General features: G+C 34.9%; 1 protein-coding gene across 2 annotated transcripts in view; it reads right to left on the reverse strand.

Moving 5' to 3' along the window:
- Window positions 1–22,065, reverse strand: part of LOC129731141 (synaptogenesis protein syg-2) — an 827,904-nt gene that overhangs the window by 228,720 nt on the left and 577,119 nt on the right. For both annotated transcript variants that reach the window (XM_055690922.1, XM_055690921.1), the window contains exon 11: window positions 14,002–14,161. In XM_055690922.1, coding sequence (XP_055546897.1) covers window positions 14,002–14,161 — 160 coding nt within the window. The remainder of the gene's footprint in view (window positions 1–14,001; window positions 14,162–22,065) is intronic.

Consider the following 22,065-nt stretch of genomic DNA (forward strand, 5'->3'; position numbering starts at 1 on the left):
TTCAAATATTGCACTTTCCGGAGGGTAAATATATTTCCCCAGATCAGTAACTCTCTCACCAAATACCACACCTATGCATGAAAGCCCAAGGCAGTCCAGATATGTAGCAGACTGGCAGAGGGTATTGCTTTTTTCTACACTATCGCATACGGCTGGGGACCAGGACCACCCTGTGTGGACGAGTACCAGCATAAATTTCTCCTCAATCTATGTGTGTCCAGCAGTGGCAGCAGCAGCAGCAGCAGGGAGTAAGCAGCTAGCGCAGTGACACATATTGCGGAGATTGTTTATTCTGGACCCCCAACCGGGGTATGTAAGTGCGCAATGAGGATGAGATCCTAACGGGTGGTTGGCCCTTTGCTTATTTTCTCCTTCTCGTTGCTCTCACTCCTAGGTATGCACAGATAGAGTAACGGCAGAACGGTATAGTATGTCACATTGTTTCATGATATGTCCTTGTGCCAGTTTTCGTCTGCTGTTTTTAGATTAAACAATATCGCCCAACTTCGTACGCTGAGTAGTTGTAATATGTGTTCGAATTATGCAGACCAATTTTCGAGCGCTTGAGAAAAGGTACACGGTGGGAGATGGTGCGATAGTTTGCTTGGAGTTGCAGTGCAGGCAAGTTAAACGCAAATATTGAGGTGTTTAACCGAGGAAGATATTGTTGGCGTTATCATTGGATGGTTTTTACCTAATTCAATAGTTGTCGAAAAAACTAGTTTAAGTTCACATTGAGACTAGTTTGGATTCTACTTTGACACACAACGTTCAGAGTATGTGGTCGAAACTATGGCAAAGTTTCAGCCAGATTAACAATAGTTGTTAAATACTTGCCCAAATTTTGTGGGATTGCACTATAAAAGAAATCATCCATGAATCACCATGCGTCTGCATTGGCCATCCTCAATGCTTGATGTTACTACAATTTTTTGCTACTCTTTTACAGTACGCTACCCTTCTAAAGTAAGACCAATTTCTAATGGAAAAGTGTTTATTTTTTACTATATAAAATAAGTATTTAAAAGATCTCTTTCTTTTAGATACTATTAAAACACATGAAATTTAGTATTCTATTTCATTGCCACTTGATTCTCTTCACTGGTCAGATATTAGTAAAAAATCGTGTTTGGGTAAGACACCTTTTTATTGAGCTTACAAAATCATAACATGAAAACCACATATTCTTCAAACCGGATTGCATTCGATTGGATTAGCATCATTTACCGCATGCTGTTAGATGTGAAATCACGCCTAATCCCAATTTGCCCGGCAAACAACAGGGCGGCAAGCCAAATACCAGTGCCGGTACAAACCGCTAGCCTAATTGTGCAACGTGCCTTCGAGTGGGTTGTCAGGACTAAAGAAATTGGAAACAGGTCCTTGGAGAAACATATTTCAACAATCTCATCACACTGTGGTGTGATTTCGCGCCGGTTAGGAGGGCTGGTGGAAGAGGCAAGCCCGCCGGTGTTTTTCTTTCTCACCTTGAACTTCCACAGCAAAAGGTCGAATTTGCTCCGGATGGGCGGAAAGAAGACGACCGGAGATCGCACTAGGTACTTTGGGTGCCGTTCAAACAAACCGTTTCGCGTCCCTCTTCCTCTCTCTGCTTCACCCAGCACCAGAACCGGTAAGACATGGGAAGACGCTTCGCAGCACCGGCACCTGATTTACTGGTATCGATTGTTATCAACCGCCGGCCCCAGGAACAATCGGTTTTCTTTTCCTGTGCGGTCGGTGATGTTTCTTTTGTCGGTCGGATGTGCTTTGAGCTTGATTCGATTGTGTATAAATAGTCCCCAGGGAAAGAAACTGGCTGGATTTGTGGTATTTGATGGAAGTGCTCCACAGGCGAGGGCGGTATTTTAGCAGCAGTTTGATTTGAGGTAAATTGTGATCTATATTAAATTAAGCAAAATCGATTGTGGTGGGAAGGAATTTTCACGAGCAGATGCTGAATGGCTCCCTGAACATTTTATCATTGCGTTGGCACTGATAAATGATTAATGGCAATATTACTGAGTTTCAGTATGATTTGCGTTTCTCCAATCACAGCTAGTCTGAAGTGCCATTCAAAATATGAGGCGGAATGTGAGTTTACGGAGCATAAAATAAAACAAATCAGTCAAAAGCTTTTTTTCTCAACCTTTTGCAGCCGAATCTTTAAGAAACGGCACCAGCGAATCATAATATCGTCCGTTCCATTGGCGTCAGTCTGTTACAGTTACCGACACGCTACCAAGGCAGGAAGCGGATTTGCGTCTGTCAAGTGTGAGAGACAGCAATCGCCTGGTAAAACATAAAAAATACGTTGTAATCCATTTCACAAATTGCTACTATTACAATCATCGTCAGCATCTTCAGTCAGTGCCAGATGGGCCGTTCTTATTGCTCGTTGACAGTGTTCCGCCGCCGTTCGGGTTCCCAAAGTCGTTGTCAGCAGCAGCAGCAGCAGTCGTTTTCCTAGCGTTTGTCCGCTTTAATATTTTTCTCCTTCTCTCGATTTTTTTTTCTCATTCTCTATGCCATATGACCTCTGCATCTCACCCGGATCCCGACACTGCATACTGATTCGTAACAAATAGTATCATCTGAATCTCTACAAATTCTACCATACGATCTGGCATTCTCACTGTGAACTCGTGTGTTTGTATTCCCCAGGAGCTGGGGGCCTTCAACTGCCACTTCTACCGCACAGCGGCTGAAGTGAGCGAAACATAAGCAAATTCATATTTCCCTCCCATGTATTTTTTTTCCTACTTCTCTGCTACAGGTCGACACCGTAGTTGTAGAGAGCTACAAAGTCGACACTTTGCCTCAACTGTTCGGAGGCCTCAAGCCAGAAATGGCAACGCGATGTGACAAAACCGCACGGAACAACGACGAACAGCTTCTTTTTTCTTGCTTTCTGCTGTACGTCTTACACTTTTGCGCTGGATGTTGGCTGGAAGAGGGCTTGCTCCTTGTCTCGATGCTGCCGTCAGCGAAAAGTGTCGCACTATTGCTTTCCACTTTATGGAAATGAAGAGACGCTGCCGTGCCGAATGTGGATGTAAATGGAGACTGCATGTGTGTAACACACTGGGAATTGGAAGGTGGTAAAAATAGTCTCAAATTGTTCTTGAATGGTAGCTATTTTCATACAATAATTCAAACCAGTAAATGTAGTAATGGGGATTGAAAATGAGTTAACTGGAAGAAATAGTATTGATTTCGTGAATTTTCGTGCATAGGAGAATTTCTTGAAAAACATAGGTATTTTCAGGCTTTCGGCCATGCCTGGAGATAATTTTCAATCCCAACTTGGTGATTTTAAGTTTATATGAAGCTGTATAAATTGTGAGAAAAATTAAAACCTTCCACCTCTGGTAACCTTGGAATTAGGATGAAGCAAAGAAATTGAAAATTAGAAATCGGCTATGTAAAACTAAGAAACATGTTTAACCATATCCCACATTATCATTTACAGTTTAGAGACTGCTCAGAAATTATTCGGCGGAACTAAATGAATCTTGCCAATTTTGTATCCATGATGCCGACATCTGGGATTTTGAAAGCTGTGAAAATATCTCGAAAAACTGCTTCTGAAAAATTTGATTTGTTTGTATAAAATACACACTGTGGATTTTTTTTTTTGAAAGTTTTACGTACTTTTCAATTTACTTAACCATTTTCGCAGAAAAAGAAAAAAAATTGAAACGAGAGGGTTTTGAAATATTTATAATAATATATTTATATTTTGTTTCATGAAAAAGTTTTTGTTCTTCCAACAGTTTTTCTCTTCTGAGGCAAAATTACTGCCTACGACATTGCCGAAGACATTACATCGGTCAAACAAACTATTCTGGTTTCAAATTTATTTATTTATTTCAGAGAATTTCAGCCATCCAAGTCAACCATCAATGTTTAGCTAGTATTTTGTAGTTTTCATAAAAATCATAAAAATATCTGTAAAAATGTCGCGGTCAGTCCGGAATGCAACAATGCAGGTATAGCAACGACCAGCTTATATGGTTCTTTGTCAACTTTGCGGTCGTGGCTTTGCGTAAAGCTTCTCTGTTATTTCAGTTTCCATTGCTCAAGAACAAAGGAGATTTCTTGATAAATAACTGACTTCGAAGCATTTGAAATTTGACATATTTCTTTCGAGACTGAATGCAGCGTGAACAAGTTTAACAAAAAAAAAAAAACAATACAACAATAAAACGTTCTGAAAAGGACCATTTAAATTTGAATAGGATTTACTGATCATATTTCTGTGTTGTACTGAAAAAACACAATAGTAAACTAGTTTCAAAATAAAAATTCAACAGCTGACAGATTTTCACTGGAGAGACTGTCCATCCCATCATTAGAAAAGAAAATGAATTGAGTCGAAAGCCGACTCGGAGAGTCTGTCACTGCCATTACCGCTACCGCTGCGGATGCCACTACTGTTAAAATAAATTCCACGGTGAAACCACCCGATGGTAAAATGATTGGTTTGAGCAGAAGCAGGCATTCTCGGTTAACTAGGTATAAAATTCTGTTAACCGTGCTAGGAGAAGCACTCATCAGTGGTCATAATCTGGGTTTTATCAAGGCTTGACAATTTTTAGAACAGGTCGGACTCGATTATCCAGATAATCGAATCACAGAAAACTTATTTGAATTTGTGATTTACGAACATAAAATAAATATCCCTTTTTGTTATTTTTCTTGTATAATGCAGTGGCGTAACCAGAAATTATTTCTGAGGCGAAAAGGGGTGAAATCTTGAGAAGCAAAAAAAAATTGGACCTTGATTATTTTCACTTAATTCAAACATGTCCAAAATATGCCGGAAGTGACATAGATGGTAACAAATATGCCAAAATGAATAGTAAAGGTAAGAATTAGGAATAAAACTTAAAACAAACATCGAAAAAATGAAATTTCGGATAATCGGGTCTAACATTCCGGATAATCGAATCCCGGATAATTGAGTCTCCGGATAATCGAGTTTTCGGATTGTCGAGTCCGACCAGTTCGAATTACGATTTTCTAGATTCTCTGGATTAGTAGATAACACTGGTCGACAAAAAGTAGCCCTGAAGTTTAAAACAGTTGCCCCAAAAAGATTATAGCTTTTTGCCATTACTGTAAATTTTGGTGCCCTTAGCCAGCTCTGAAGTGCGTTAAAAGTAATTGCTCGCCAGGTTTGTCGCATCTGAGTTTGCTTAGAGAAATTCCGTTCAAATCACTGAAAAAAATGTCTTTGTTAGTGGCACCAACATTCACAAGAAAGGTCAGGCGTCTATAATCGTTTATTTTCTCTCGAGAAAAAACTTTGATTTTCCAATCGCGACTGCTGCAAAAACGAAAGAAATCCGTTGTAAAATGACCGACTTATAACCTCTTAAAAAGGGGCAAATTTCGTTCCCATTTCTAGATTTTCATTTTATAGATTTTCATTTTACACCGTTATGTAGCCGTACTTCCCAAGAGACGTAGTTCTACGTCGAAACGAAATTCTTTATGAAAAAAATAAGCGAAAAAGTAATTACAAATAAAATATCTCGAGAAACTCACTTTGTAAAAAAGAATTTTTTTTTACGAAAACTACACATTTTCTGTTACATATTATTATTCTTCTTACTTAAAAAATAATTTTTTTTGATTTTTAAGGAAAAACAATTTTTTATGCAGGTGAGCATTAGCATGACCATGGTCATTGACGACAGCACACATCACGCTCTTTTTTCAATTCTCTTACAGCGAATATTTTTTTTGGAAGATCAAAACTATTGTCTACAACTTTGCTGAAGACATTACATAAATCAAGCAAAGCATTTTAGCTCAGATAATACTTTTTTTTAAATTTTGATGTTTTCCACATTTCTCAATAATTAAACAACCTTTAATTTTTGGCCAGCCTTGTGTAGTTTTCATTAGAACAGTAAGATTTTTGAAAAAATGACTCTTGAAGACAAACAATTTAAACTTTTTGACGTATAGCTGCGTCTTTCTGTAGTGTACTATAAAGGGGTGTAAAATGAAAATCTATTAAAGGAAATTTGTCCCATTTTGAATGCTTTTAACGACGATCTGTTTTCAGCCGATTCCCTTCACTGCAGCAGTAATGTATTAAAAAACTATTCATGCATCCGCCAAAATACAGAAAACTGTTGTTTGATTACGCGAACGATTGTGCTATTGAAAATTGTCGAGTCTTGTTGAAACGAAAATTACTTTTTCAGATTGGTCGTTTGCTTGACTTCCGTGTACCTAGTTAGCCGGGAATGCATTTTCTGGGCTATAAAAGAGCCAGTTGCAATATAATTACATTCTTGTGGTAGATGGTGGAACAATCGGACGGTCCTATATTAGCAGTAGTGTAGCGAGTTGCGCCTGTATCAGCTGGCTTTCCGAATTTGCTTTCGGCTTAAACAAATCACTTGCCGGTTGGTCACATATCTCAGCAGCAGTGTGGTACCAGCAAAAGTTTCGATTTAACCGTTAAGGACTTCGGCCTTTTTTTCTCCGCGATGAAGCTCTGCTTTATTTTGGCAACAACACAAACTATGTTGGATTATTCCATTAAAAATCCGCTCTGTCGGACTAATTTTCAAAAAGTGTAGACAGCTTTTTTGAAGTGTGCTGCCAGAGTGTCTTATTCACACACTGTCTGGGCAGCACGAATTCCATAAATTACGCTCATAGAGAGGAGGGGGGGGGGTATTCTTGAGCGTTACGTTTTGTTACATGGGGGAGGGTGAGGTAAGATCAGCGTTACGTAACAAAAGTCTCTGGAACTCTCCAAAAACGAGCATTTTTTTTAAGCAAATTCATCTACAGCGTAACGTAATTTTTATGGAGGGTAGGTGTGGGCGTTACGTTTCATTACATATGGGGGGTGGGAGTCCAAAAATTGGGTTTTTTGCGTAACGTAATATATGGATGTCATCTGATTAAAGAACGTTCATTTTTTCGAAAGGTCTCAAACGCTAGACTTCGGAAGTAAATGCTTAGGCATAATAATCGGACTGGGCCCAAGACTTAACCTTGAGGCACACATGCCCTGGCAGGAATACTATCAGATTTTGAATTTTGGTAGACAACCTACAAAGTTCGATCGGTTAGATAATTTTTTAAATTTTAAAATGATTATAAAAATTGGAAAATTTAAAGTTAACAATTTTGCTATAAAACCTTTATGCCAAACACTGCCAAATGTTTTTCTATGTCTAAAAGAGCAGCTCCAGTAGAAAAACCTGTAGATTTGTTAGCTCGTATCATATTGGAAACTCTGAGTAATTGATAAGTAGTGGAATGCCCATGGCGGAATCCAAACTATTCATCTGCCAAAATTGGATTTTCAATGATGTGGGATATCATTCTGTTAAGAATAATTCTCTCAAACAGTTTACTTATCAAAGAAAGCAAACTGATTGGACGATAACTTGAAACCTCAGCTAGATTCTTATCCGGCTTTAAAATTGGAGTAATGTTTACATTTTTCCATGATTATTGAAAATATGTAATTTTGAAACTGCAGTTGAAAATATTTACGTAAAGTTCCATTGTGCACTCAGTAAGATGTTTTCTTAATTTGTTAAAGATCCCATCGTCACCATGTGCTTTCATATATTTGAAATTTTTAATAATTTATTTAATGTCATTCAAGTTAGTTTCAATTATTTCTTCAGGTGTAAAATCCTAGGAAGAAATTAAATCAAATCGACGTGTGAATTCATACTTAATTGGACTCACAAAATTAAAATATGAATTTTGATCACTCCCAAACTGCTGAGTAAGTTGTTGAACCTTTTGTTCATTGGATACATTATTGGATGTTCATCCGTTGTTATTTTCATTGATGTTCAGCTGGCAACATTTAGTACAGCAGTAACTAGAAACTCAGTTACTCAATTACGAAAGCTGATATTGATTCCCAAGTAAGATCGGGTACTCAGCTAGTACAATTATATTCGACTAAATATTTATTCTGCAATTCCGTCTGAAATTATGGATTCGTGAACGAAGTGCGTAAATCGTGTAAATCGTGTGTATCTGAGTAGCTTGCAAAAACCACCGTGGTGGAATCGGAAATATCTCTCATGTGAGATAGTAAACTGGTGCGAGCTTTCTCACACGAACGGACATTACGCCAAATAACTACACAACAGAGCTCACTGCAGTGCTTTTATTGTTTGTCTCTTAAGCAACGGTAGCATCTAGGTAAAAAAGTAGATTGCGTTGTTTGTTTTAAATCTCGAAACTAAAAAAAAATCCAGCCGCCCGCCACAGATGTTTGCTCTTCGAATGCTAGCGAATCTATCTCAGCAGTACGAACCGCAGTGTACTTCTGTGTATTCTCACTAGAGTGATTCACCACTCTTGTTTTGCTCAGCTATGGTGTAAGCAGTAAGTGTGTTAATTTTTCTGCGAGCGGCAGAAACACAGCAAAAGCAAAATAAAGACTATTGGTGCAAAAAATTGCTACACGCGCTGTAGCTCATATGTAATTGTGATTTTTTTTTTGACTACGTTGTCTTCCTTCGAGTTTATGAAAGATTTTATCATCAAAACTTAAAGTTGAAGTCGTTTTGACTAAAATGGTTAAAAACCATAAAAAGTATTACAATAATCAATCAATTGCCCTCGAGCCGATTTGACTCAATCATACTCAATTAAAAAATTTAACAGCCTAAAATAAAAATGTTTCTGAAAAATTTCATTTCAGTTTATTTTCATAAAAGTATGTCTATTTTATTTGTTAGAATTTTTATTGATATTAATGATATTTGATTATAGAAGTTCATATAAATAAACACCGAAAAGCGTTAGTTTTCGGAATATTGTAAATTTAATTTCAGCATAAGGAACATCGAATGATCAGAGAAATTGCACCCTGGTATGATATAACACATTCTCTAAAACAGTTCCACAAAAAATGTCCCAGTTTCAATTTTCTTAATTGTCATTTTTGATGTGGCTTTTAATAGACGTTTTTATGGGCAAAGGATGCTATTTCCCAATCCGCACGAGACTCATAAATGAAAAAGTGCTTTTTTGTTACAATTGTCACCTGGATGTTTTTTAAAATAATATGGAAACAGTTTTTGTAATCGAGTAACCATTACTTTCTATAGAAAAAAGTTTTGCGAATTTTCTCATGAAAGACACGAATGCAATGATTTAAAAACAAAATTTCATTTTTATTGTCTCTGTGATAATTGAACTAAAATATATTTATTTTTTCCTGAAGAGTCACAGACGAAATTATTTTTCTTTGGAAACAAAAGTGTTCTCCCCACTAAGTAGTCACGGTGATAATTCAAAGTACGAGTGGCATTTTGTCTCAGAATAGTCACCAAGTCATTAAGAGGTACGGGTAAATTTTTCTGGTAAATTCATGGTGACTTTTCATAGCAATAGTTTCCTTAATTAGGCACTGTGACTCTCATAAGAAAAATATATATCAGAAGTTTTGTTAAAAAGAATATGCGACCTTTTTAGAAAAAAGTTATTAACATTGTCACAGTGATTTTGGTAGTCGTTTTTTCTGATTTAAAGAAATATCAGTAAAAGTAAACATCGAGCTTTGTCGGACGAATGTTACAATTTAGTCACAGTGAATTTTTTAAGGAAATATATGTCAAATGTTGTTAGAAAAGAATATGTGATGTTTTTAAAAATTTCGGCGGGGTTTGAGTAATCATCTCTTTTCGATCCAGTAGCAAAGAAAGGATTACACAGTCACATATGTATTAAACACATATGTATTAAACTAACGTTCGATTGAATTTTCTCACTAGAGACCTCATAGGAATTGATTTTTTGACGAATCCAGATAGGATCTACAATCGTTATCAAAAAGAATGCATGTTTTTTCACGGAAGTCACCAAGAATAATTGGTGACGAACACCTAGAACTCGTTGGTTCACTTAAATGGAGACGATGATTGCTAAAATCAAAAAAAGTATATATTATAAAATTAAACCGTAATATGATTAGGACGTTTTCATCGAAAATGTTCATATATTTTCTAGCTAGAATCTAACAAGACACACATATGAACAGACATTTGCGCAAAAAAAGCAACAAATGTAATTTTTCGTGTTTCTAATATATTTAAAATTTTACGAATGCTATCTAAAACCTTATTTTTCTGAGGGCGCATGAAAATTTTAAGGGGTAGGCGATTTACTTTCACAACGGAAATGGGATTGCGTGTGAGAATATCTCTTGGCATTTATCACAATTTCAACTTGTTTTGTGTTATTGTTTATATCTACACAGGTAATTATTTCATCGGCGAAATAAAAATAAATACAATTGCAATGTTCGGGAGTAAGTCACGAATGAATAATTTTATTTTGGAGCTTCGTCACGGAAAATATTTATGAATGTATTGATGAAAATACCACTCGCGGTGACAATTTAGAAAAATAGAAACGTTTCTAGTTTCTCCTATAAATATCACCAAGTTGAAAACATTTAAATGTAGAATATATCTGACAAACCACTTAGTGACAATTGCCAAAAGTTTGTATAAGGCTCTAAGCCCCGCCTTTCCGACGCTTTTTCAGCATTCCTGACCATTTACAGAACATATTCTTCATACAAAAAAGAATCTTCTCTTAAAGGTCACCAACATGTCATTTGTGCGGACTGGGTTTGTGCTATTTAATTTTCTGAAACACGACTAATTTTTGAAAAGTTATTTAAAAATGCTATTTTGGAAAGCATGATTACAAAAATATTTTTAGAATCAGAACGGTTTGTTTGATCGGTGCGACGCCTTCATACATTCATACAAAATATACATTAAAAAAGATTTTTTTTTTGAAAAAGAGATAAAACTAAAATATAATTGATTATTTCAAATATACTCATCATTTCGTATAACGTTTTCGACGCGTAAAAATGTCTGAATTTTTGTCGTCCTCCGCATTCGGTATGATAACACTGGTCGACAGAAGAGAGAAGAAGATGCGGCCCTAAAGCTCAAACTTACGTGACAAAAGCTCCCACTCCCACTCTAATGCGAACGTTAACCGTGCGCCTCCCTTCACTGTTGAATCGGTGGAGACGCCAAGCTAATTGTTCGATAGCATTCTTGAGAACGAGCTAAGGGCGAAATTTCTAGAACTCGTTAGTAATATTCTAGAGAAAAACCTTCTTCTACAAAATTGTTATATATGATGGAGCGCTCATTTTCCTGTAATCATAAATAAGAACGATCCAAATTTTCGAAGAAATCCAGCATCTAACTTTTTATCTTTACGGATAGAGTTAAGGGGTTATATACCTTTTTGTTCGAGAAAAATGAGGGAAGTTTGAATCTATTTTTAAGTGCATAGCACCATTTTCATTGCGTCAAAGGGGTATTTTTCTGAAAGTACAGTTTATCAACAACAAAAAAATATGTTTGGTTTTGAGATATACCAATTATTACTGGAGTAATGGCCGATCCTGATAGAGACTCAGCGGGTCAACCGAAATCAAAGAACTCATATTGTTTTATTAGTTTAGAAGTGTGCCGGGTCCTTGAACGATCGCTTTTATGAGTATTTTGTTTCAGTGCAAACGGGAACGTTTTTTCCCAAAAAAATGCACGTTTTGAGCGCTAAAAATTGCATTAAAATTTTTTTTGCGGCAAAATGTAACTGTATGTTTCAAAAAGCGATCGTTCAAGGACCGGCGAATTTAATAAGGAAAATTTAAAAAAAAGATGAATGAAATCGGTTCAGTACACTACACTATTCCGAGATAATCGCGTGTAAAGCTCCCACTTCCTCCAACGCGAACGTTAATCATGCGCCTCCTTTATTGTTGAATCGATGGAGACGCCAAGAACATCGTTCTAGGAAACGAGGTTAGGGGGAAATTTGGATCAGGAGTTCGTTAGTGATATTTTAGAGAAAAACTTCCTTCTACAAAATTGTTGCATATGATGATGCGGGTATCTTTATGGTATCATAAATTAGAGTGACCAAAATTGTCTATCAAATCAGAAGTCTAACTTCCGTATCTTTGTAGATGAAATTGAAAATCATTCTACAATGTTGCTGTTCCGTTAATTTAAGGGTACCCTGTATTTTTTTCCTATCTCTCAAAACAACCGACTTAGAGATACTTTATAATTCATCAATCATGGTAAGGTGACGATGAAACAATTTATACCATTATTTAAAGTACGAAAACGACATTGTTAAATTTAAAAAGGAATAATCTATTTCTTCTATCTATTTTTTTCACGTTTCTAGAAATACTTGTTTAAATAAAATTTGTAGATAGATCAAGTTAGAACCTACAATTTAACTAAAGAATGTGTGGATGTTCGTTTCGCACTTCACAAGCGCAGCTCATCATGTTTAAATATCGCGTCCCATGTGATGGAACTTGGTCACTTTTCTGATAGAAGATAGACTGACTATTATTCTTTTTTCTAATTTTCTCACATTCGTCGAATTCAAATCGTTCGAATATTCGGGCAATCGTGGCACACAGCTTCTGAAGAAAAATAGTCAGTCTGTCTTCCATCGAAAAATTAACCAAGTTCTGATGAGAGATAGACTGACCATTTTTCTTCTGTAAGTTCTTCCGATGTCAATTATACCACGTTGTATACGTTGAGTCGACTGCACGAATGTTCTAGGCAATGGTGGCACACAGCTTCTGATGCTTCAAATTCCCCCCTAACCTCATTGCCTAGAACGATGTACTTGGCGTCTCCATCGGTTTCACTGTGACAGGAGGCGCACGGTTACGTTCGCGTTGAAGTAGGTGGGAGCTCTTCTCGCGTAACTGAAATGGCTAGAGGTATCAAAATTCACAGAAGTGGATAAATAGCTATAATTTTTCATTTTCCAGTTTGAGCTTTAGGGCATAACCTGAGTTGACCAGTGTAATAATTTCTTGTGCTCCAACAAATCTTGCTATACTTTATATTCCAAGTAAGTATGCACTTTTAAATACTTTTAAGACAGATTTCTTAGTTTTAACTAGAGTGGATCACTATGGATAGTTTTAACTAGAGTGGATCACTAAACAATAAACATATAATGGTTGTTTTGATAACCATTATATCTGATTTTTAGTTTTATTTTAACGTGTGTTTAATGAGTGTAAAAAAACAAAGCTCATTATCAAATTTTAAAACTCTCCTTCTGAGTATGACATTTCAACCTAAATCAGGAAATATGAGAACGGCAAAAGAATGATTTCAATGTACATCGCTTCGTGAAGGTACTAACCTTTTTATAAACAGACTATATTTCTAGAAGCTTACTCAGTACATTTAAAATATTAAAACCAGCATGACGCGTGTAGGAAACAGTACAGAAATATCAAATTTTTTCGATTCTCCCACTCCTCCTAACCCAGTGTGAATTGGTCCCGCTTTACATCACGCGGTAAGTGCGGTACCGAATGGGCCGGGGATTGGAATTCGTACATCTTATCGAGCATGCATACGAGCTTGTTGAAAGTCAATTTGCAGTCATCGAGCAATGTGCTTGATGATGCTGTGTGTATACATTTTTAATATGAAATAACAGAATACCTCCCGGGATCAAGCAAGCCGAAGCGCGCTGGGTGGAAAAGGGAAACCCAAATAGCACACGACTTTCTGTCGCATCGTCTCCGGCGGAGGAAGTAAAACTCCCACCCTTCCCCGCCGGCAGTGAGTGGATTCGTTGTTTGGCTCCTCCCCACTCCAACCCCGTCGCTCCCATGGGTTGTCTGGATTCGTTCGGCAGAGGACCCAGATACACAGCAGGTAAGTTGGAAAATAAGATGTCAATTTGTATACCCGTTCAAAGAAAGCGAACGGTAATCAGATTGAGCGTTTTCGTAACAATAGTGCATAATAACGGTTTATGGCTTACACGAGGGGCTGGGGCTTGTATGCGCACTGTCACATGGAGCCATGGAGGAACGGTTCATGATTGCCTCATCATGGCTGCCATTGAAAAGGAAGCTTTCGCTTGTAGGTATCTGCATGCCAGCAACGAAGCAACGATACTTACACATAACTTTCAGATCCACGGTGTTACTTTCGCCGTCACCTTCGACGTTGGACGCAATACAGGTGTAGTTGCCGGCCTGGTGCCTGGTGACGGCCTGCAGCGCCAGGGCCGTGCTGCTCATTATCACACCGGTCTTGGAGTTGTGCTGCACCACTTGGTCCTGCCGGGGAAAAACAATGGGAATTCATTAGTTTTCAGTGATTCGCTTTGGGAGGGCGATACTCGAGAGTGGCCGACGTGGAACGCGATGTTAGGCAGTACATTTGGGTTGATTTTATTATTAAAGCTATATTAAATCGATACAAATCATGTTGAATTTAGATTTAAGCGCTTGGTGATTACTCAGTGCTACAAATTTAATTGGAAATTCTGTTTGATTGAAAACATTTTTGAGTAAATGAGTGAGAACACTTCAGTCTGTGAGGTGTTTGGAAATCCAACTTTTGTCGTATTTTGTCATCTAATTTGCTGTATTCCAATTCATTTTTCATCAATCAATGTTTAAATACACGTCAATATCTACCGGAGACAATGCGTCTCCACTCGTTCAGTCCAACAAATAGGCAACTCCATTCAAATATTTTTTTCACAACCGTCCCGGCTCAAATTTAATGAGATCCACCACCATCGATATCAGGTTGCAGTTTCTGAAAAACGCCTACGGCGCCCGGCTTCCCAATAACACCAGATAAATTCAACTTTCATTCCAACCAGTGTGCCCCAAAGCGTTACGAACAAATGTCTCCCTGCGAATTCCGAGTTGACAGGTAGTATCGCTAACGTGTTGTTGTCTGCAGTACGTAAATACGATCCTGCCATACGGGCTGCAGAGAGATTGCGAGCGGAACAGAAAGCGGTCAGTCAGCAGTAAGCAGTGTGCAGGGTGAAAAGAATGAGCGCTCCATCCCAACCCAATCCCCTCGGTTGGTTGGTGGCGAAGGACGAACGCACCATTTTTCACCATTTAATTCACCAAACAGGCCGGTTCCCGCGAGGCACATACACGCATTGTCAAAAGACCTATAAAAGTGGCATCGTTATTTTTTCCCTCTGATGACGCTTTGTTTGTCTCCCCAAAATGTCGCAGTAGCTAAATTCCCGAGCACAATCGGAGCTCAAACGAACGACGGAATTTAATTTACTGTCAACATAGTTTGAAATAGATGAAAGGCGATTTTTTTAGTATCTGATAATTGATAGGTTTAACTCTCAGAATTCAAAACCCAACAGATTGAGAGTGAGATTCGCGTTTTTATTCGCGATCGGGTCAACTGCGTCGAAAAAAATTAAACGGAGCGTGAGGGTTTGTTTGGAAAAAGCTGAAAACAAAAAAAAAAAAAAAACGAGCTCCCCAGCTTCACCGAATGAACACATTTTCTGGTAGAATTTAATTTTCTTTTATTACTTTATTGTTTTTGTAATCATCGCTGTTGTCGCTTATCAAAGCAAGCAAAGCAAGGCCTCGCTCCGGTAGCCGGGGGGTAGTACCAACAGTAGATGTCCCGCTTGGGGTGGGTGGCAGGGACCATCGGATCGCTTTTTGTGTTACCGCTTGTGGAATATTGAAAGCGAAGTGGTGTTCAGAATGTTTAGTTATTATACGTTCGTTAAAGTTGTTTTTTTTTATACCGAAAGAGAGAAACCCGCTTGGGAAATTGAATGGCTGTTGGTTGCCAATAAACGGTTTAAAATAAATAATATTAAAATTTGTTTTGTCTGTTGTTGATGGATTCAAAATTGAGCAGTGCCTTTTTTTATAGAAACACCAGAATAATTGCGAGGCTAATTGAGATTGTAAATATATATGCCTAGAAATAAGTCGAAACAGCATAATATATTAGTTTTTTTTACTCAAAGAAAGAGAGAGAAATGAAAAAACAATTCGAGAAATTTGTTGAGAGGAACTCTGAATCAATTTCTACTGCTAGAAATATTTACAGGTTTCGAATGAGGTAATAAGTTAATTAAATAAAAGAAATGTAAAATAATGCTAGACGCTAAAGAGTAATGTCATAAACTATGTCCGACTTTTGATATTTTTTAGAGTCAGGACAGTTTGATTGATAGATAATTTTGTCTTCCGAAAAAAATATCGCAATGTGAGAAAAAAATATTTTTCATCAGCTCAGAAAATACTCCTTAAGGGGTAACACCCACAAAAAAAATGCTTAAATCATGCTATCCTAGAATCAAAAGCTGCTTAGCCCTCTGATCTAAACTTAAAACTCTTTTAAATCAATTTTTACTGAACAACTTTTATACTACAAAATAATATTTTTAGTTTATTTTGACGGTGCACTTTTTGAAAGTAAAAAGTAGTATGCATTAAGGGTAAAAATTCATAGCTTAGTTAAGAAGAATGAAAAAAAAAGGCAAAACAATTCAGAGATATAAAAATAAACAAAACAGAAAATAAATTGGTAAGGTGAAACGCTTAAAGAGGTAAAGAATTGACATACATAGATAAAGAGACAACAAATTAATATACAAAAAAGGGGAATGTCAAAAGACAAGAAAATATATCAATGAATATATCAGAAAAAATACAAAACGGTGAAAGGGTCACAAAGAAATAAAGTAAAAAGATGAAAATGCAGAAAAGTAAATGGTAAAAAGAGATAAAAAAGGTTAAGAGGTGAAAATATAAAAAAAATGAAATAGTAGGAAGGTAAAGAGTTAAAAGGTTCAAATGATTTTTTTTTCGCTTGTAGAAGACTGAACCACTGCGACCATTGTTTGATCTATTGTGGTAAAGGTTCAAATGATAAACGAATGACTGGTAAGTTAAAAAGATATAAAAAAAGTAAAAAGGTAAATAGGGTAAAAGGAAGCGAGGGTAGAACGGTAATAAGGTAAAGAGATGAAAAGATAAAGAGGAAAAAAGGTGTGGGGGTAAAACGGTAAATGGGCAACAAGAAAAGATTAAAAAGGTGTGAACGGTAAACGAAAAATGAGTAAACTAAGAAGATATAAGTAAAAAGATGAAGAGTTGAAAGAAAAACGGCTAAATGTAGAAAGATAAAGAGGTAAAATGCTAAAAAATTGGAAAGGTAAAAAAGTTAAAAGGTAAAAAGTAAAAAGGTATATAGGTGTGAAAAAGGAAAGAGGTAAAATGGTAGAAAAGTTTAAAGATAACAAGTGTTTAAAGTTAAGAAGGTAGAAAGAAACAAAGCTGAGGGCAAAAATATAAAAAATTTAAAACGATAAAATAAGAATAAGGTGAAAAGGTTAATAGACAAATAAGGAAAAAGTTTGATAAATAATAAGATGAAATGAAGGAGAGGTAAATAAGTAAAATAGTAAAAATAGTGAAGAGTCAAAAAATAGTGAAGTGAAGCAAAGTTAGAAGACAAGGAGAGGTAAAGAGGTGAAAAGGTAAAAAGTTAAAAGTTGAAAAGGTAGAAAGAAGGTTTACCTTGAACGGGTGGAAGGAATTAATGCAAAAAAAATTAAATAGGTGAAAAGATAAAAGTTGGGATAGCAACAAAATAAAAATGGACGGAGACAAAAAGAAGCAAAATTAAGAGAGGAAAGGGTAAAACGCGTAATCGCTACTAAAATATAAAATATAGAGGAAGATAAACAGTTAAGAGATACAAAACGTAAGAAAATAGAAAAGTAAATTTGAAAAAGATAGGATGGTAAAACGGTTAAAGAGCAAGAAAATAAAAATTAAGAAAAGGTTAAAAGAGATGAATGAAAAAGATGAAAAGGTTAAAAAAGATGAATGAATGAATAACACTGAATATATAAACAAATGCAAAATAATAAGCAAAAAGAGAGGAAAGCAAATTAAAAAGTAAAAGAGGAAAAAAGCGCAAACGTTAAAGATGAAAAAGTTTACAAAAGAAGAGGTTAAAAGTGAGGAGGTAAAAATGTTAAAAAGTAAAAAGGTGAAAAGGTAAAAAGGTCAAAAGGTAAAAAGGTGAAAAGGTAAAAAGGTAAAAAAGTAAAAAGGTAAAAAGGTAAAAAGGTAAAAAGTTAAAAAGGTAAAAAGGCAAAAAGTTAAAAAGGTAAAAAGGTAAAAAGGTAAAAAGGTAAAAAGGTAGAAAGGTAAAAAGGTAAAAAGGTAAAAAGGTAAAAAGGTAAAAAGGTAAAAAGGTGAAAAGGTAAAAAGGTAAAAAGGTGAAAAGGTAAAAAGGTAAAAAGGTAAAAAGGTAAAAAGGTAAAAAGGTAAAAAGGTAAAAAGGTAAAAAGGTAAAAAGGTAAAAAGGTAAAAAGGTAAAAAGGTAAAAAGGTAAAAAGGTAAAATGGTAAGAAGTAAAAAGGTATAAAGGTAAAAAGGTAAAAAGGTAAAAAGGTAAAAAGGTAAAAAGGTAAAAAGGTAAAAAGGTAAAAAGGTAAAAAGGTAAAAAGGTAAAAAGGTAAAAAGGTAAAAAGGTAAAAAGGTGAAAAGGTAAAAAGGTAAAAAGGTAAAAAGGTAAAAAGGTAAAAAGGTAAAAAGGTAAAAAGGTAAAAAGGTAAAAAGGTAAAAAGGTAAAAAGGTAAAAAGGTAAAAAGGTAAAAAGGTAAAAAGGTAAAAAGGTAAAAAGGTGAAAAGGTAAAAAGGTAAAAAGGTGAAAAGGTAAAAAGGTAAAAAGGTAAAAAGGTAAAAAGGTAAAAAGGTAAAAAGGTAAAAAGGTAAAAAGGTAAAAAGGTAAAAAGGTAAAAAGGTAAAAAGGTAAAAAGGTAAAAAGGTAAAAAGGTAAAAAGGTAAAAAGGTAAAAAGGTAAAAAGGTAAAAAGGTAAAAAGGTAAAAAGGTAAAAAGGTAAAAAGGTAAAAAGGTAAAAAAGTAAAAAGGTAAAAGGTAAAAGGTAACAGGTAAAAGGTAAAAGGTAAAAAGGTAAAAAGGTAAAAAGGTAAAAAGGTAAAAAGGTAAAAAGGTAAAAAGGTAAAAAGGTAAAAAGGTAAAAAGGTAAAAAGGTAAAAAGGTAAAAAGGTAAAAAGGTAAAAAGTAAAAAGGTAAAAAGGTAAAAAGGTAAAAAGGTAAAAGGTAAAAGGTAAAAGGTAAAAGGTAAAAGGTAAAAGGTAAAAGGTAAAAGGTAAAAGGTAAAAGGTAAAAGGTAAAAGGTAAAAGGTAAAAGGTAAAAGGTAAAAGGTAAAAGGTAAAAGGTAAAAGGTAAAAGGTAAAAGGTAAAAGGTAAAAGGTAAAAGGTAAAAGGTAAAAGGTAAAAGGTAAAAGGTAAAAGGTAAAAGGTAAAAGGTAAAAGGTAAAAGGTAAAAGGTAAAAGGTAAAAGGTAAAAGGTAAAAGGTGAAAGGTAAAAGGTAAAAGGTAAAACGTAAAAGGTAAAAGGTAAAAGGTAAAAGGTAAAAGGTAAAAGGTAAAAGGTAAAAGGTAAAAGGTGAAAGGTAAAAGGTAAAAGGTAAAAGGTAAAAGGTAAAAGGTAAAAGGTAAAAGGTAAAAGGTAAAAGGTAAAAGGTAAAAGGTAAAAGGTAAAAGGTAAAAGGTAAAAGGTAAAAGGTAAAAGGTAAAAGGTAAAAGGTAAAAGGTAAAAGGTAAAAGGTAAAAGGTAAAAGGTAAAAGGTAAAAGGTAAAAGGTAAAAGGTAAAAGGTAAAATGTAAAAGGTAAAAGGTAAAAGGTAAAAGGTAAAAGGTAAAAGGTAAATGGTAAAAGGTAAAAGGTAAAAGGTAAAAGGTAAAAGGTAAAAGGTAAAAGGTAATAGGTAAAAGGTAAAAGGTAAAAGGTATAAGGTAAAAGGTAAAAGGTAAAAGGTAAAAGGTAAAAGGTAAAAGGTAAAAGGTAAAAGGTAAAAGGTAAAAGGTAAAAGGTAAAAGGTAAAAGGTAAAAGGTAAAAGGTAAAAGGTAAAAGGTAAAAGGTAAAAGGTGAAAGGTAAAAGGTAAAAGGTAAAAGGTAAAAGGTAAAAGGTAAAAGGTAAGAGGTAAAAGGTAAAAGGTAAAAGGTAAAAGGTAAAAGGTAAAAGGTAAAAGGTAAAAGGTAAAAGGTAAAAGGTAAAAGGTAAAAGGTAAAAGGTAAAAGGTAAAATGTAAAAGGTAAAAGGTAAAAGGTAAAAGGTAAAAGGTAAAAGGTAAAAGGTAAAAGGTAAATGGTAAAAGGTAAAAGGTAAAAGGTAAAAGGTAAAAGGTAAGAGGTAAAAGGTAAAAGGTAAAAGGTGAAAGGAAAAAGGTAAAAGGTAAAAGGTAAAAGGTAAAAGGTAAAAGGTGAAAGGTAAAAGGTAAAAGGTAAAAGGTAAAAAGTAAAAGGTAAAAGGTAAAAGGTAAAAGGTAAAAGGTAAAAGGTAAAAGGTAAAAGGTAAAAGGTAAAAGGTAAAAGGTAAAAGGTAAAATGTAAAAGGTAAAAGGTAAAAGGTAAAAGGTAAAAGGTAAATGGTAAAAGGTAAAAGGTAAAAGGTAAAAGGTAAAAGGTAAAAGGTAAAAGGTAAAAGGTAAAAGGTAAAAGGTAAATGGTAAAAGGTAAAAGGTAAAAGGTAAAAGGTAAAAGGTAAGAGGTAAAAGGTAAAAGGTAAAAGGTGAAAGGAAAAAGGTAAAAGGTAAAAGGTAAAAGGTAAAAGGTAAAAGGTGAAAGGTAAAAGGTAAAAGGTAAAAGGTAAAAAGTAAAAGGTAAAAGGTAAAAGGTAAAAGGTAAAAGGTAAAAGGTAAAAGGTAAAAGGTAAAAGGTAAAAGGTAAAAGGTAAAAGGTAAAAGGTAAAAGGTAAAAGGTAAAAGGTTAAAGGTTAAAGGTAAAAGGTAAAAGGTAAAAGGTAAAAGGTAAAAGGTAAAAGGTAAAAGGTAAAAGGTAAAAGGTAAAAGGTAAAAGGTAAAAGGTAAAAGGTAAAAGGTAAAAGGTAAAAGGTAAAATGTAAAAGGTAAAAGGTAAAAGGTAAAAGGTAAAAGGTAAATGGTAAAAGGTAAAAGGTAAAAGGTAAAAGGTAAAAGGTGAAAGGAAAAAGGTAAAAGGTAAAAGGTAAAAGGTAAAAGGTAAAAGGTAAAAGGTAAAAAGTAAAAGGTAAAAGGTAAAAGGTAAAAGGTAAAAGGTAAAAGGTAAAAGGTAAAAGGTAAAAGGCAAAAGATAAAAGGTAAAAGGTAAAAGGTAAAAGGTAAAAGGTAAATGGTAAAAGGTAAAAGGTAAATGGCAAAGTCAAAGTGTTAACAAAGGTGAAGTTGAAAAGATCAAAAGTTAAACAAAAAAATAAAGAGATAAAAAGGCTGTTAATAAAGTGAAAATGTGAAATATTCACATGTCATCGCTTTGAACTTTGATTCTAGGACAATTTCATAAGAAAGAATTTTGCATGTTTTACGCAGTTTTGAGAATACATATTACCTAAATTTTTAGTAATCAGTTACTTATTATTTTCCTTGGATGTCTCTCGTGAAAATCAACGAGCTTTTTCATGTGAAAAACCTACATGACACCGCTAACATTTTTGATTCAGCATGATTAAATATGATAGTGGCTTTTGTACAGCTCAGAAACGGTGGGAATAATATCAATAAGATCTGCGTTACGGAAAAATGAGAAGTGGGTAATTGAAATACTAATACAAAACAAACATGATTCATTATAAATCCAATTTTAAGTCAATATACATCAACAATTAATTTAACAACTTGAATTTTATTATTCCAGCCATATGGAATTTTCGTTCGTTATACAATCATTTTTTAATTTGAATTATGAATTCTTAGATTCTCATAATTTTTGTTCTCAGCTTCGAATTTTTATTTATTTATTTATTTATTTTATTAAACTTTATACTGGCCTAAACAAAATATGTTATGTAATTTTCTTTGGTACTATCCTATGTTTTTATTTCTTCAATCACTAACAGCAAACACTTTAAGTTTTGGTACTTCTAATTCGAATTTTCAGTTTCATGATCATCTTCTTGGTTCAGCCATAGTGCACATATTCAAATTTAAAAACGACTGTAACATGAAGTTCCAAGAGAAATCCGGCTTTTTTCAGTCTTAACGGTGGTTCAACAGGCTACTATGTTTCCGACGTTTCGATCTTTGGACTCGGGCTTCTTCAGGGGATATACAGTTTTACCATTTTTCGTTCAGTGTACAAAGCAATACGAAAAGTTGTAATAGCTATCAATAGGTTCTTCTTTAAAGTATCACATCAAAAAGCACGATTA

The sequence above is a fragment of the Wyeomyia smithii genome, chromosome 3 (assembly GCF_029784165.1).
Source record: "Wyeomyia smithii strain HCP4-BCI-WySm-NY-G18 chromosome 3, ASM2978416v1, whole genome shotgun sequence".
Taxonomy (NCBI): Eukaryota; Metazoa; Arthropoda; class Insecta; order Diptera; family Culicidae; genus Wyeomyia; species Wyeomyia smithii.